The 17,042-nt window shown below is 55.8% G+C and overlaps 1 protein-coding gene across 1 annotated transcript; it reads right to left on the bottom strand.

Moving 5' to 3' along the window:
• Positions 1–5,868: 5,868 nt before the first annotated feature.
• On the bottom strand, positions 5,869–16,120 carry LOC118093983 (very long-chain specific acyl-CoA dehydrogenase, mitochondrial-like). Its single transcript, XM_035133865.2, has 19 exons — positions 16,074–16,120; positions 14,905–14,968; positions 14,504–14,576; positions 14,324–14,388; positions 13,566–13,700; positions 13,091–13,235; positions 12,459–12,588; positions 12,244–12,369; positions 11,747–11,945; positions 11,539–11,643; positions 11,313–11,399; positions 10,791–10,853; positions 10,573–10,674; positions 9,626–9,723; positions 9,136–9,208; positions 7,878–7,950; positions 7,448–7,520; positions 7,189–7,264; positions 5,869–6,581 (listed from the first exon to the last, which is right to left on the bottom strand). Exons 1-19 carry the CDS (start codon positions 16,118–16,120, stop codon positions 6,444–6,446), a joined length of 1,872 nt encoding a protein of 623 aa, XP_034989756.1. The 3' UTR covers positions 5,869–6,443.
• Between the last annotated feature and the right edge of the window lie 922 nt (positions 16,121–17,042).

Here is a 17,042-nt window from a genome sequence, read left to right as displayed (position 1 = left end):
TGTTATTTATCAAAATCAAGACCTTCTTATACAGTACCAACTGCTCAGTATTCTCAGTGGAGAGGTTACATTAAGTCATATGCTTTGACTGTTGAATGTGTAAGTGTAGGTCTGGAGACAATGGATACCAGTCAGTGTATTGCTTGATAAGAGTTTAATGTTTTTTGTCCCCAAAGCGCCAGGGGGCTGACTGGAACATGGCCCACGGGCCAGCCCCTTTCACTCTCTGCTTGCCCTGGCTCGGGAGCTGCCCCTGAGCTCTCCCTGCTCCTGCCAGACGGGAAGCAAGTTGGCTGCAGGCCCTTGAGGAACATATCTTTGTTGTACTACAACTCCCATAATCCCTGATCACTAGCCCTGCTGGGTGGGGAAGTTGGGAGTTGTAGTTAAACCACAGCCGGGGAATCAGGGCTGGGGGGACAGATTCATAAGACCCCAAGACTACAACTCCCACCATCCCTGGCTAGGAGAACCAGTGGTCAGGGATGATGGGAATCGTAGTCGAAAAACAGCTGGAGACCCAAGTTTGGAAAGCCCTGCCCTAAGACATGGACGTAGCTAGAATTTATTAGGCGGGGCAGGCTTTGTTAAGGGGGCAGAACCGAGTTATCTGCAATGCTATTGGTCAGTTAGTTACATATTTTTATTTATTTACTTGATTGAGGGGGGCAGCTGCCCCCCTGCACCCCCTCTGGCTATGCCAATGCCCTAAGAAGAGCTTCCTGGATCAGGCCAAAGGCTCATCTAGTCCAGCATCTTGTCCTCACAGTGGATGTACAGATGTCCCAAAGGGAAACCCATCAGCAGGATCCAAGCACAAGAGCCCTCTTCCCTCCCGCAGCTTCCAGCAACTGGGCTTCAGAAGTACTGCTGTCTGTGACGGTGGAGGCCGAGCAGAGCCAGGCTGGCTAGCAGCCGGGGAGAGCCTTCTCCTATCCAAGTTGGGTGGCCACCACTGCCTCATGTGGGAGGGAGTTCCATAGTCTAACTATGTGTTGAGGGAAGGAGCCCTTCCCATATGGGGGCGGATTAATACCTCAGAACAGCAACCTGAGCCCCTGAAGGGCCGAGTGCATCACAGGTGCATCCACCCTGATCTCTCTCTCTCTCTCTCTCTCTCTCTCTCACACACACACACACTTCGGATGACACCCACACCACACAGTTAAAGCATGTGACCTCCCCCCAAGAATCCTGCTTCCCAGGAGCACTTGGGGGGGGCTGCCGGCCGGCCCTGGCAAGGTCTTTCCTCTTGCAAGGCCTGGACAGGCACCTGACACAGTCAAGGCAGTGTGTCACCTGCCAATTAGGTGAGAGTCATTGGCATTTTGAGCAGAGCACATTCTTGTTTGTTTTTTATAGAGTTCTATATTGCAGCAGCAACCAGCCCCAAGAGCTGATGGCATCCGTCTAATCCTCTGCGGTGTCCTTGAGTAAGAGGCCGCAGGAGTGGGAAGAGGGGCAGGTGAGTCCTCTTCCTCCAACACTCATTCTTCACAGACTCGGATCATCATCTGATCCCATTACCTGGCAGGAGTCAACTAGCTGAACAGGTGTCTCCAGCCCAGGTGCCTTCCGGTCCTTCTCTGTGCATAAGTTTGGCTCTTCCCCTTTTATGCTTTTCATGAAGATACACCTCGTCTTGGGTGGCTTTGGGGCAGGAAGGAGGTTCAGGATGCAATCCTCAAGTGGGTGGGGGAACCCCAAGGCCTTTCATCCGCCTCAGCCAATGACCTGCTTAGGCTCTCCCCACCCGGGTGAGGGGGGACAGAAGGGCAGAGGGGGGCTTGCTCCTTCCTCCACACTTTCCCTGTTTTTATTCCTTAAATAATTTTCCTCCCATTGGGAAGGAAAGGAAAGGAGTAAACAGGAGTACCATCTACACCCCTACTCCAAGGCTGGGGGAAAGGTGTGGGGTCCTTTCCCTGGCCCACCCCCTTTTGCCGTCCTTCTAATGGATACTGACAAGCTGGAACGTGTCCAGAAGAGGGCAACCAAAATGGTCAAAGGCCTGGAAACGATGCCTTATGAGGAACGGCTTAGGGAGCTGGGTATGTTTAGCCTGGAGAAGAGAAGGTTAAGGGGTGATATGATAGCCATGTTCAAATATATGAAAGGATGTCATATGGAGGAGGGAGAAAGGTTGTTTTCTGCTCCAGAGAAGCAGACATGGAGCAATGGATTCAAACTGCAATAGGGAAGATTCCACCTAAACATTAGGAAGAACTTCCTGACAGTAAGAGCTGTTCGGCAGTGGAATTTGCTACCAAGGAGTGTGGTGGAGTCTCCTTCTTTGGAGGTCTTTAAGCAGAGGCTTGACAGGCATATGTCAAGAATGCTTTGATGGTGTTTCCTGCTTGGCAGGGGGTTGGACTGGATGGCCCTTGTGGTCTCTTCCAACTCTGCGATTCTATGATTCTATATCAGAGTTCTGATATCAGCAGGACACAAGAGTCATGGAAGAGCAACAGGGAAGCAGGACAGGGCTTCAAAAAAAGGCGGGGGACACCTGGCTTACCAGTAGTGCATGTGAAAAGGATCTAGGGGTCTTGGTGGACCACAAGCTTCACAGAGCTGCATCAAGTGTCCAGATCAAGGGAAGTCAGAGTCCCACTCTCTCCTGCCTTGGTCAGACCCCACCTGGAGTCCGGTGTCCAGTTCTGGGCACCACAATTTAGAAAGGATGTTGGCAAGCTGGAAAGTGTGGAGAGGAGGGTGACCAAGATGATCCAGGTTCTGGAAACCAAGCCTTATGAAGAATGGTTGAAGGAGCTGAGGGTGTTTAGCCTGGAAGAGGAGACCGAGAGGAGATAGGAGAGCCACCTTCAAATATCTCAAGGGCTGTCACAGGGAAGAGGGAGCAAGCTTGTTTTCTTTGTCTAAATTTTCTTTTTCTTTTTTATAATTAAAACAATAAACCAAATACAAAGCACACATTTAGTTTTGACTTCCCTCCACCCCTTCCACAGTTCATTTATTTTCATTTCCACTACATATTCTGATTGTTACCAATATTTCCACTTTCTCAGTTTTATATCCCAGTAACTGTTACTGCTGAATTTACTCTATTACTGTTAACTTTTTAAGATGCTTACAATAATTTTCCAGATAAACTACAAAGCATTTTCAATCTTCTTTAAATATTTCCCTATCTTTTAAATATTTTTCCATTCTTCCTTTGTGGGTATTGTGCCCTTTCCAATTCTGAGCATATATACCATTTGGGCTGCTGTGGTTGCATACATAAGATATATTTCTGATCCCTTAATACACTTACATCTTGTTGTTGTTGTTTAGTCGTTCAGTCGTGTCCGACTCTTCATGACCCCATGGACCATAGCACGCCGGGCACTCCTGTCTTGCACTGCCTCCCGCAGTTTGGTCAAACTCATGTTCGTAGCTTCGAGAACACTGTCCAACCATCTCGTCCTCTGACGTCCCCTTCTCCTAGTGCCCTCCATCTTTCCCAACATCAAGGTCTTTTCCAAGGATTCTTCTCTTCTCATGAGGTGGCCAAAGTATTGGAGCCTCAGCTTCACGATCTGTCCTTTCAGTGAGCACTCATGTTACATCTATTATGCCTAAAAGAAAAGCTTTTCTTTTAACTTTTAACAAATAATTTTTTAAAACATTTTTTGCAGCTCGTTATATACAATATCTTTTTGCATGTTCAGGAGCCGGCTTGATTTCTCTTCCTCTGGAGGGCAGGACTCAAACCCATGGCTTCAATTTACAAGAAAGGAGATTCCGACTCAACATCAGGAAGAACTTTCTGGTGGTAATAGCTGTTCGACTGTGGAACAGGATTCCATTGTGGACTCTCCTTCTTTGGAGGTTTTTAACCAGTGGTTGGGTGGTCACCTCTGACAGTTATGGAGGCTTTACTTGAAATTCCTGCATTGAGGGGGGTTGAACTAGAGGACTGTTGGAATCCCTTCTAACTCAACCACCTCGGATTCTATGAAAATGAGATCTCCCCCTTAAGGCAGAGAGGAAGGGAAGATGCTTCCATGGGATTGCTGGGTGATAATTTTATTTTATAAATAAAGACATCCAATAACTAGAAGGCATGTTTCAAGGGGAATACGCGTATTTGGTCAAAACTTGATGCAGGACAAAAATAGCAAACGCAACGTGCCATTTTAATGTCTTAATGGAAGTTTATTTTAATTCACAACAACATGGGAACAGGCAGATAAAAGTGTTGGAAAAATTAATGGCCATCCGTTGTGACAGCCATTCATGACGTTCCAAGGAGCACATCAGAGCCACCGGAGTCCCAGGGACAGGAAGTGACACACACACATTTCTGGAGGCGGAATCAGCCCCAACTCCTGAACTGCAGAACTGCAGAACATTAATGGTGGCTTGTGGCACACGTGGGTGGACGATCAACTTCTAGGTGTCCTACTTTATGGAGGACAGTCCTCACTTTGAAGGCCTGTCCTGGTCCGGTTGAAAGGCAAGGAAGAGTAAGAAGAGAGAGCTGCCCAGAGCTGCCCCCCCCCAGATGAAGACTGCGGATGGAGCAGGTCACCTGGCTAGTCTGCCCCACCAGACATTGATGCATTAAATGACAGCAGATATTTACTACCTTTGCATCTATACATGTACAATGTAGATATAAAAATAAACAAACAAATAAATGAAGTGTATTTATATCCCGCCCTCCCTGGCCAGAACTGAGCTCAGGATGGCTAATATTAGACTATATAATACATTAAGACATCAAATTACAGATAAACTGTAAATCGCCCTGTGATCCTTGGGTGAAGGCAGTATAGAAACTTAATAAACAAAAAAAATGATGCAGTAGCATATGCACATTGTAGATAAATGTGTCCTTTTGTGAGGGGCACTTTTCATGCTGCTCTTCAAGCCCATCGGGTCCTTTCGAAGTGCTTGCATGTGAGCAGGTGGCTCAACCTCAGGTGAGATGGTTTGTGGGCAGCAGATATGTCACCCTACGTAAAAGCCAAGGTGATCAAGATTGTTCTGTGCCTTGGATGAATGCTTTTGTGGTGCTGGCAAGTACCAGGCCCAAGATGCTTTACCTTGGGTCTGGGTTTTCCTTGAACGTGTGTGGCAAACGCGCGCCCCCTCCCTCCCTCCCTCCCAAGGCAGCTGCCCTCCTTCCGCTCAGCTGCAGAGGGAGAATCTCCTTCTGGCTGCACATTCCTGGACAGGCCTGTGCAACTGTCCAAGGGGCAGACAAAGGACAGAGAAGCCGCAGGTCATTTGCGCTGATGCCAAACGCCTCGTGGCATCAAAGCCCCCCCCCCTCCAGCTGCCTGAAGAGCCCTCCTGGCAAGAGCACCAGGCAGGATGAGGCCTCCGGTTCCACAGACCCTTCAGGAGGAAGGTGGCCTCTCTCTCTTCCAGAGGAAAAGCCCCCTTCACTGGGGGAGGAACGTGACATTTGGAGACCTCAGAGGCTGAAGAGGATCCCTTTGAGTAAGACAGGGTGGCCATACATCAGGGATTTCCTGGACAAGTCCAGTTTTTTGGGGGGCAGCACCCCCATCTAGGAAGGTTTATGCATTTGGGATTAAATGTGCAGGTTTTGGAGGTTTTTATTTTTGCTTCTTTCAACATTTTTTAATGCGCTGTGTCCCAGAACAGGAAGCAGGCATCGAGGGGCCTGGAGCGGCCTGGTGGGGGCCAGGCCAGGCCCCACACTGGTCCCCACAGTCACCTGGCCTTGCGTGACCTCAGGGCCGCTCAGCCTCCCAGCGTGAGGAGGAGGCCAAAGACAGCAAAGGTAAGAGAGGGGAGGAAAGAAGGGGGGAGCAGGCAGGTGAGGAAGGGAGCGAGGGAGTTGGAGGTGGGGGTCTGAGTTTTTGATCCCCAGAATATGGCAACCCTAGAGTCAGATCGCTGCGCAGTCTCACTTGACTCCCAGGAATTCATCCCCTGCCCTATAGCGAGGAATTGGGGGAGGCAAGAGGGGCCTCCATCACTTCTCAGGGCAGCAAATAATATTTACAGTAGATGCCTGAAAACAGACGCAGCTAATAAACCCCAGAAAGGCCGACTGAAGCAAGAGGGGCCAATGAGGCCGCCGCCCTGCGGAGAATGGGCTGTCCTTCGTTGGAGGTTTGAAAGCAGAGGCTGAATGGCTGCCTTAGAATCCTAGAATTGTAGAGTTTGAAGGGACTCCGGGGGTCATCTAGTCCAACCCCTGCAATGTAGGGATTTCAACTGAAGCATCCCAGACAGGTGGCCATCCAACCTCTGCTTCAGATGTCAGGGGTGCTTGTCCAAAGCGGGAGAGGAGGCCCTCGGGAGCCGGCCAGACCCCAGAGCTAGGAGTACCGGAAGCTGCCTGGGCCAGACCAGGGCAGACCTCCAGAGCAGCAGGGAAACTGAGGCAGCTGGCCTTAAATCAGCTTTAATAGATGCCAAGCTCCTTCCAGTCCCTGACTGAAAGCCCCCCCGGGAGCTCAGAAGCCGAGCGGGTGAGGAGCCACAACATCGCCATTCTTCACCAGGGCATCAGAGATCCGCTTCATGTCGGCAAAGGACTCCTCCCAGGCCAGCGAATTGGCTTCCCGCAGAGCCTGGCGGACGCGCTGGAAGGCCTGTGGGGGACGCAGGAGGAGCCGTCACCCACCCACGCACCCATGTGGGAGATCAGTCACGGCCACCTGACACGGGGCGGCAGCTACAGGCACCCAGCGCATTGCCAGGCCTACAGGCAAAAGCTGGCAAGGAAGGGAAGCTCTGGGTTCTTCCAGGACACAGCTGCCCTGCCAGGCCCAGCCTGGGCAAGAGCTGGCGTGGGGCGGGCACCCTGTGAGCCCCCTTGTTCTTAGCCCCAGGAGAGGCCCGTCACCAGCGAGGCTTCATCCAGGCCGGCTGGCGGAAGCTTCAAAGAGGCACAGCCAGGTGCTCTGGCAAGAGGCCCAAATAACTCCCTGCAATTATGGCTAATTGAGGAGAGAAGCATTTCACACCTGGTCACATCCTGCAAGGCTCAGCTCATGCCCTGCGGACTGGGAGGAGGAGGAGGAGGAATGGATCACCCGGTGACTGGGGGAGGGGCAGCCAGGAGGAGGAAGGTCAGAAACCCACCCAGAGTCTGGGTCTGAGAAGCCTCCATGGGGCCAAAGGGAGGACATGGCTGAGCCCAGGCAGAGGAAGGGGCTACAGGGGTCCTCCTCCCACCCGCCCCCTACCCCCCCTTGCCTCAAGGCACCAGGCCCGACACAGGAGCTCCTCGTGCTGCGCTGCCGGTTGCTTCAGCCAAAGAGAGCGGCTGGCCCTGGAAGAAGAAAGGGGGAGCAAGGGAAGGCCAGAGCCCCAAGGAGGGGAGCCCAGAGCCTGACACAGGCCTCCCAGGGGACAGGCCCCACCCACCTCAAGGTCCCCCCTCCCCTAGGTTTGCAGAGCCTAGGGGCAAACCGTGGGGCCCTTTGCTCCTGCCCTGCAAAGGCAGACTCCGTACCTGGAGAGAGCCACAGCCATGGCGTAGATGTCGATGGCAGAGTCCGCCACGCGCTTCAGGTGGAACTGCTGGTCTGATGGAGGAATCGGGGGGGGGGGCACTCAGGCAAGATTTGGGGAAGTGCCTGTTGCAAAGGGCAGCTGGCCTCTGCTTATCGCTCCAGACTTGGATTATGACCCCCACCCAACCCATGACACAGCAGACACTGGACCTGCCCCACTGTGTGGCCCCCCCCAACAGCCCTTCCCAAGAACACCCACAGAAAGTTGTGGGGCCTGGCTGGTCCCCCACCTTTGACAAGAGGCCTCCACGCCCCACCCCAGAAAGTCAGGCTGGGGTCTCTCCCCTGCCCCCCATGGCTCCTGATCCAAGGAGGTACTCGAGGTCCAAAGCAGGACCTGCCTTTTGTTGGGGAGCGGGGGGGGGGTACCTGCCACTGCAGCTCCATATTTCAGCAGCAGACTCTCAACCGCTTCCCCAAACAGATCAATGGCCTTGGTGACCTGGACGGAGGAAGAGCAAAGGGCTGGGCTAGCCTGGCATGCACACACATGCACACACCCCTCCGCTCCCCCCCCAAGCTGAAAATAGTCCTGATGGGGGCTAGCAGCTTTTCCTTTACAGGCCCCTTCCACATCCTGTTTCTCCATCAGCTGCTCTTTGCATATTTACAGTACCTGCAGGCACAGAGATGGCATCTCGGAAAGACCAGGCGGAAGAAGCAGCTGGAAAGTCATGCTCCTTTGGGTCAGGAGCCTCAGCCCCCCACCCCACCCCACCCCTGGGGGACAACATCCACCTCTCCGGCACTTCTAGATCCTCTGGAATGAGAGGAGCTTGCCCTTCCAGGCACCACCTGGGAACAGGTATGGAGGGGGCTCTGTTAGGACACCCCATCAAGACACCCACTTAGGGCAGGGGTGGGGAGCCTTCAATAATCCATGGGCCCACTTCATCCTGCCAAGGGGTCTCATTTGACCCACCTTTTTCTCAAGCCAGGCCTACCTGCCCATCACTGGGAACCTCAGCTGATGGGAGGTAGGACAGGGAACTGGGTCACGCAGTCAAGGCAACAGGATTCAATTCCTGCTCATCAGCCGAAAGGCAGCAGTTAAAAGCCTTTGCAAAAGCACTCTTTGAAGCTGCTCTGTCCTCCTTAAACAATCAGGGGCAGAAACAGGAAGTGCAGCCTGTATCTTACAGGCTTCATTCTGCTATCTGCCACACAGACCCCCACCAAAGCTGCTCCAAAGAGTGCTTTTGCAAAGGGCTTTGAGGCAGCCCCAACCAGATGTCAAATCTGGCCCTTGAGGCTGATCCAGATCCTGTGGGCCATTGAGCCAAAAAGCTTGCCTGACTTGGGGTGTCCTCTTCACTGGCACAATGGAAAGAGGACCTAAAGTTGCAACAGCATCTCAAGATACGCTCAAAGGGGGACTTGATGCTTTTGAGGGGACCAGTTTTTGCTGGCAATGTAACAAGTGTCTGCACACAAAGATTATTTGTGCACATAGCGCTGCACATGCTTTGCTGGTGTTTCCTGCTTGGCAGGGGGTTGGACTGGATGGCCCTTGTGGTCTCTTCCAACTCTATGATTCTATGATCTCCAAGATTTGCTTCCTTGCCAACACATGGATCCAATCACAAGTGTGCTCCAAACGCCTTTTTATCCCAACATGATGTCTCACCAGAGTCGCGCAGTCATCCAGGTCTGGGTGAACCACACCCTGCAGAGACAAGCCACTGGGAAGCCCAACTTTCCTGCGGTGGAAGGAGAAAGGAAAGGAGATGTGCAGAACTTGGAAGGGGATAGAAAGCAGAAGGCCGATGGAGAGCAAACCAGGGAGTCTTGTGGGCTGTCCCTCCTGGCTGTTGCATCAGACCAGAGGGTAAAAAACGGGAAAAGCTCCAGTCTATTTATCTACTTGCACTGGCATGCTTTCGAACTGCTAGGTTGGCAGGAGCTGGGACAGAGCAATGGGAGCTCACCCCATCGTGGGTGTTCGAACTGCCAGCCTTCTGACCAGCAAACCCAAGAGGCTCAGTGGTTTAGCCCACAGTGCCACCGGCTCCCCCTCAGACCAGAGGAACACCCCAGGCACCTACTTCTGCCCCCAAGCTGGACATGGGGGGGGGGGCTCACAGTCCCTCCCCAATAGCCCCAGACGTGCTCCTCACCGTTTGGCTCTCATGATGATCTCCTTGCAGAGGGCTTCCACCTTCCCCCAAGGATTGGAGAGGGTCCTCTGAAGGCGCTGTAGCTCCTCTCCAGCATGCTATGGGCAGAGGGAGTCGCCCTGCTCAAAGGAGGTTCAGCCCCAAGGCTGTTTCTGCAAGAGGGGTGGGAGTGGGGCATCCCACCAGAGTCTTTGGGTCAAGCTGGAGCCCTGTTGGGGGTGGGGCTGGCTCAGAGCAGAGGGCAGCTCTAGCCCATGAACTTCCTCTAAGGTTCCCACCCACAAAGGACCCACGGACAAGCCATGGAAGAAGGGGCCGCCCAGCAAGGTAGGGTTACCGGAGAGATTGTGACCTGGCTCAGGGAGAAAGCTCTGCCACGAACTCCTTTGGGCTTCTCAGCCTCCATTAGAAAACAAAACTAATGGAGGCCTACCTCGTGGGGTCGGTGTGCCATCTAACAGGCTGAATATGGTGCTGGCAAAATGACAATTGTCCATGACATCTGCCTGGGCTCCTGGTTCACTCCTGGGCGGCCTCTGGCTGCTTTCTCCCAGCCTCCCCAGGGTGGGAGCCATCAGCAGCCAGCTCCTCTGCAAGCAGGCAGGCAGGCAGAGGACCATGGCTTAGGGGGCAGAGCACCCCCTTTGCACTCAGAAAGTACCGGGTTCCATCCCCCATAGCAGCACTTCCAGGTATGGTTGGGAGGGTCCCCTGCCTCGAATCCTGGGGAGCCACTGCTGCCAATCAGATGGACCCCAGGAAGGCAGCTGCTTGCGCTCATAGTGCCATCTAGTGGCGGGTCCTGAGGGCTTTGATTGACGCTTGTGGCAGCCAAAGAAAGGCTGGGTGAATTCTGAGAAGGCCAAGGAGGTGTCAAGGCAGGCAGGCCAGAAGGCAGGGAGGGCCAGTGGAAGGGCAGTCCTGGTGAAAGGCTGGGGGGGGCTCACCTTCATGCCCCCCAGCGCCACAAACAGGCGGAGGATGTCGTTGGTGCCCTCAAAGATGCGGAAGATCCTCAAGTCTCGCAGGACTTTCTCCACTCCCGTCTCCTGCCCAGAGGAAGCAAGGTCACCTCCCCCCGTTCTGAGGCTCTTAGCCTGGTTGGGGCCCAAAGGAGCCCCCCACTCCACCACCCCCACCCCCGAACCCAAGCAGGAGCACTGACCTTCATGTAGCCCATCCCGCCCAGGATCTGGATGACTTCATCGGTCACTTTCCAGGCTGCCTCCTAGGGATGGAAACAGCCCAAGGCAGCAAGGGCAGCCTCAGCTGATCGGGGGCCACCACCCCAAAGGCCTTGCTGGCCCCCTCTGGGGCCTGAAGCAGGAGGCCAGGAATTTAGTCTCAAGGAGTGCCTCCTCAGGAGCTCCAGAGGGTGCCCACCCCAGCCCACCCCCAACTCATGCCCCACCCCCCTGTGAGGCCAATCAGTGTCTGCCTAGCAGAGGGGCCAGGGATGGAGGCTTCAGAGAGCCGGCCTGGCTTCCTTGGAGAGACACGCCCCCCACCGAGCCACCCAGTGGCAAACTGCATGCTCCGCTACCGGGGTGTGTGGCGTGCATCCTGGGGTGGGGGGTGGGGGCGCCCTGATGGCCCCCTACTGGAATAGCGGTGCCGGGGATGGTCCGCTCCCTCTGCCCTCCCGCTCCTCCGCCAGGGGACCCGCCCCATCCATCCATCCACTCACCGAGGCGAAGATTTTGCTGATGGCAGCCTCCAGGCGGTAGTCGGGCACCTTCATGTCCATGTTGGCGCTCAGCACGTAAGCCATGGCCTGGAAGGGGCGGGCAGAGGCACCGCTGGGCACCCGGCGGTGGAAGGGCTCCCAGGAATCCCCCCAGGCGCTGCCGCCGCCTCTTCCTGTCCCCCAGGGCCAGTCCTCAGGCGTCGGGCCGGACGGCCCCCCCCCTCACCTCAGTCACGTAGAGCAGCATCGCCATGCGCGCCAGCTTCTCCTGGATGCTGCCAAAGCGGCTCAGGGCGCTCCCGAACTGCTGCCGGTTGGCCGCGTGCTCCACCTGCGGGCGAGGCAGGGCAGGGCAGGGCCGAGGCCTCAGCGCGGGCAGGGGCGCGGGCCGCTCCCTCCCTCGCTCCGGCCCCCCGACGGCAGGCCCCGCTCACCGCCTTGCGGAGGACGCCGCGCATGGTGCCGGCCAGCGCCGAGGCCATCCCAAAGCGGCCGTTGTTGAGGATGTGCATGGCCACCTGGAAGCCGCGCCCCAGGGGGCCCAGCAGGTTCTCCGCCGGCACCTGCACGCCGTCGAAGTGCACCTCGGCCGTGTTGGAGCACTTGATGCCCATCTTCTGCTCCGGGGGGCCGCTGAGAGAGAGAGGGGGGGGGCTCAGGACTTGGAAGGGCAGCGCGGCGCGGCGCGGCGCGCTCGGCTCCATCCCGGTCCCACGCGCAGCCGACGGCACAACCAGCCGCGTCCCTTTAGGCTCCTGCGCCGGTGGCGGCGACCAAGGGGCGAGGGAAGCGCACTCTGCACGTGTCCCGAGGCTATTCCCTCCTCCCAGCACGAGCCGGACCGTAGCCGCCCGTCCAGGCATCTCCCTGCGCTCCTCCGGGTGCAGCTGCTCCCCTCCTCGCCTCCCTCGCCGCCTCCCGCGGGGCTCACCTGGTGACGCCCTTGAAGGCTCTCTCGACAATGAAGGCCGAGATCTTGTCCTTCTCCTCACCCGTCGTCACGTCCTTGACGCGCGTCTTAGCGAAGACCGTGAAGATCTCGGCGGTGCCGCCGTTGCTGGAACACAGAGGAGTTAGCGACGACGCGGGGAAGCCAGCTGGGCCACGCGGGGGGGGGGAAGGTCCTGATCCGGATCTGTCCCTCACCTGATCCAGATCTTGCCACCATTGAGGGTGTAATAGCGCTCGCAGGGACTGAGCTCCGCCGTCGTCTGGATGGAGGCGGCGTCGGACCCGCTCGACGGCTCCGTCAGGCAGAAGGCCGCGTAGACCTCGCCTGGCGCAAGGAGAGACGGGCCGCTCATTCGACGGGGCGAGCCGGCCGGCGGACTCCCGGGACTCTCAGAGCCAGCCAGAGCCCCTCTGCGGTTGGGCGCGGCCGTCCCCGGGCCTCTGGGCGGCGGCTAGGCTGGTCTCTCACCCCTGCGGCTGCTCGGCAGAAGGGGACCCGACGGTCCCCGCCCGCGTCCCCTGCCTGGTATGTTCTTCCGACAGCGCTGCTGCCCTCGCCGCCCCGGCAGGTCTCATTTCAGGGCTGAGGGGCCCTGCCACGACCCCCGGGAAAGAGCGCACACGCCTCGCCCGCGCGGGGTTGCGCCAGTTGAGCGTGGGGAGGGGGGGTCCAGAAACTCCGTCGCTCCTTCCTCCAGAAGCTTCTTCAACCCCCACCCTTCTGTCCCCTGTGCTGTGCCCAGGCCATCCCCCCCCCCCACCTTGCCAGGAGCCCTCGCCATCGCTTCCACCCTTGTGCCTTTTCTAGAGGGGGGAGGTTGTCTTACCGGTTGCCAACTTGGGCAGGTATTTCTCCTTCTGGCTTTTTGTGCCAAAGAGCAGGATCCCCTTGAAGCCGATGGACTGGTGGGCACCGAGGGCGATGCCCACCCCGAGGTCATGCATCCCGACCACCTCCACCATGCGGGCATACTGGGGGGGGGTTGAATTGCTCTGAGGTTGGCATCCCACGGGGCAGGCAGCCATTTATTCACCCAGCCCCACAAGTCAAAGATGGGGGGGTCTCCCCAGGGAGATGATTTCCCCTTGGCCCATCAGACCTGGAGCATCAGTGCGCGCACACACCCCACCACCCCCACGTGCTCCCACATCTCTGCGAGGGCAGGAGCTGCATGAATAGGGAATTCTGGCCCCTTCTCTGCCTCTCACCCCCACCCCCACACACACACTCCATATCAAAGGCCTCCTCCTCCTCCTCTGCAGAGTCCCATTGGACCCCCCCTCGCCATCAGTCCTTCTCACCTGCGTGTTGGTGAGCCCGATGCCCCCCAACTCCTCAGGCACCTGGAGGCCAAAGCAGCCCATGTCCTTGAGGCCGGCCAGGGTCTCCTCCTCGATGCCCTCCAGTTCCTCGTTGGCAGCTGGATCGTTCACTTCCTGCCCACAGTTTGAAAAGAACAAAGCAAAGGCAGAGCCTCCCCTAAGGCCACTTTCCTGCGGCAGGGAGTTCCAGGGAAGATTTGGCCTAAAGCAAGAGGCCTCCTCCTAGGACTGGTTTGCCAAAATGAAAAAGGGGGAAAGAGAGCGTTGTCTTCTGATCCAAAGGGTCTGTCCAAGTTCACAGCTGTGGATACATTAGCAGTCAAGGATCCAAGGGACAAATCACTCTATACCCAAGAAGATGGAAGAATTATGTTTTGTCTTTTAAAGGATTTCAAAAGTGAAATCTGAAAAGGTGAAAAATGATACTTTTGCCAGATTTTGCATGTCTGAGCAATGTTTTCCCAGCTTTATTATACACTTCCCTCCGGGGCTCCACGGCAGGATTTGTTCTTGTGTGGACAAGTGCCCAGGTGTGCCCTCTCAGATGCCCACCCAATCTTGCTACACACAGCTGCCCAAGGCTTAGTTTGGCAAAATGGAAACTGCAGGCCTGAGGGTGTTGGCTCCAGCCTCCCCCTCCGGCCTGGGAAAGGTGTGAGGGAGGAGACCTTCCTGGGGGGGGGGGCTCAGCAGATCCATCTCTGGCAGTGGCCCTCCTCCTCCTCACACACACTCACCTCAAAGAAGCGGCTGCAGGGATCCACCATGGCCTGCAGGGACTGCGCTTGCTCCTGGGAGAGAACTGGGGGGGGGCAGAGCAACTGGTGGGTCAGCAGCAGGATCACACCCCGCACCCCACCCCTCAGAGACCTCCACTGGTCAGAGAGCAGCAGCCCCTCTCAGCTGAAGTGGCCTACCTGAAGGGAAGGGAAAGACGTTTTGGGGGGCCAGGTGCCCGTTGAATATGTTTGTGACAAAGGATGTGGATTCCTGAAAGAAAAGGAGATGCTTCCTGTTTGGGGTGGCTGGCAGTGGCACAACAAAGTTCATGCAAAGTGCCTCCTGGAACAGGTCGGCAGCTTCCAGTGGGGGTGCCAGGACCCCTCCTCCCTCCATCTTCTGTCTCCTTGGCCCCCTCATGAGCCTCAAGGCCACCTTGAACCCGCTTCCCACCTCCTGCCAAAGCACCTGCCCCAGCTGTTTGCCCAGCGTGCCTTCTCTCAGGGTGGGGGCAGTCCAATGGAGTCCTCTTCCATGGGGCCTCAAAGCTCCCAGGCAGCCTCACTCAGGGCAGGGACAACACAAAGCCCCCATTCACCTTGGCATAGCTGGAATAGCTCGCTTTCTGGTCAGGCACAACATAGGAGGAAGGAGGCAGCAGCCTGGAAGAGGAGGGGCAGGAAACATGGCGGTCAGGAAATCACGGAGTGGTAGGCAGCCCCTGCCCCCCATGAAGCCCATGAGACGCAGCAACCAGCTCAGACTCTTTACCCACTGAGCTTCTCAGGTAGACCCAGGTACAGCACTGTACAACAATAGGCTTGAGTAGCTCCTGCCAAGGTGAGGGGAGTGACCTAGCTAAGCCTGGCAGGACATCTGACTCTATGGCATTAACCCCTTCATGCATTCATCAGACTCAAGCATGCTAGTTATATGAGGCTGGTGATAATGATAATAATAGTAATAGTAATAATAATAATAATAATAATAAAAATAATAATATAGATTGGCAATGGATTCAAACTTCAAGAAAAAGATTCCACCTAAACATTAGGAAGAACTTCCTGACAGTAAGAGCTGTTCGGCAGTGGAATTTGCTGCCAAGGAGTGTGGTGGAGTCTCCTTCTTTGGAGGTCTTTAAGCAGAGGCTTGACAGGCATATGTCAAGAATGCTTTGATGGTATTTCCTGCTTGGCAGGGGGGTTGGACTGGATGGCCCTTGTGGTCTCTTCCAACTCTAGGATTCTATGAATAATTTATTTGTACCCCGACCATCCGGCCGGGTTTCCCCAGCCACTCTGGGTGGTTTCCAACAAAGATTAAAATAGATTAAAATATCACACATTAAAAACTTCCCTGAACAGGGCTGCCTTCAGATGTCTTCTAAAAGTCAGATAGTTGTTTATTTCCTTGACATCTGATGGGAGGGTGTTCCACAGGGCGGGCGCCACCACCGAGAAGGCCTTCTGCCTGGTTCCCTGTAACCTTGCTTCTCCTTCTCACAGGGAATTGTCAGAAGGTGCTCAGCGCTGGACCTCAGTGTCCGAGCAAAACAATGGGGGTGGAGACGCTCCTTCAGCTATACTGGGCCGAGGTCATACCACAATAAGCTCTGTTGTGCCCTGCCAAGACCAGCAGCCCCTGTGCCAGGCCCCTCCCCCACAGCACATGGCCCAGAGAGCCCTCTCCTTCCTTGCCTTATTCATCCTGCGGTGACTTAGAGGGGCTTCTTCCCCCCTGCCTTTGTTTCTGCTGTGCCAGGCATACCTGAGGCTGGATTTGGCCCACAGCTGTCTCCACCACTTGAGCCCCATCCCTCGCTGGATCAGGTGCAACATCCTTTCTGCTTGGGGAGGTGGTCCGAGATCAGGGGCGCAGAGCACCTGCTTGGTATGCAGAAGGTTCTCTGCTCAGTCACTGGCAGCATCTCCCGGGGCGGCTGGGAGAGTCACCTGCCTAAAATCTTGGGGAGCCATTGCTGCCAGTCAGGGAAGACAACATGGGGCTGGATGGACCCCATGGTCTGCACTGGGTCTATGGTAGTTTCCTGTGCCCCTAGGGAAAGCAGAAGGGGGGGGGCACATATATGGCTGGCCCCGACTCCTTTTCTGCATCTTGCTTTGGAAGCAGCCCCTCTCACCCCCTGCCAGGCCCCCGTTCCATAAAAGGGCAAGGGGGAGATTATTATATCCTTGTTGGATCAGACCAAACCAACCCTCCAGCCCAGGGTTTGGTATCTGGCACCCCCTGGGCTGGGCATGGAGTGAGGGGTGCCCCCCCTTGATGCTTGCCGCCCAGCACCCGCCCCTTGGGGGGGTCTTGCCTCTTCAGCACGGGAAGCGGCTCAGTCTAGCTGTGGTGGGTAATAGTTGAGGACAGAAGTTTCCTCCAGGAAGAGGCAAGTTGAGCAGGAAGCAAGTAGCCCAACTTACCCACAAAATGCAGGAGGAGGAGGAGGAGGAGGAGGAGGAGGAGGAGGAGGAGGAGGAGGAGGAGGAGGGCCCTGACTAGGGAGCCATGCTGTGCTCCTACAGTGTGACACCACTGTTTCCAGGACAATGTCACAGAGCTCTGTGATGTCATTTCTTAAATAATAATAATTAATAATTTATTATTTATACCCCACCCATTTGGCTGAGTGTCCCCAGCCACTCTGGGCAGCTCCCAATCAAGTGTTAAAAACAATACAGCATTAAATATTAAAAAATTTTCCCTAAACAGGGCTGCCTTCAGATG

Source organism: Zootoca vivipara, chromosome 5 (assembly GCF_963506605.1).
Source record: "Zootoca vivipara chromosome 5, rZooViv1.1, whole genome shotgun sequence".
Lineage (NCBI taxonomy): Eukaryota > Metazoa > Chordata > Lepidosauria > Squamata > Lacertidae > Zootoca > Zootoca vivipara.
This window is presented reverse-complemented; position numbering and strand designations above follow the sequence as displayed.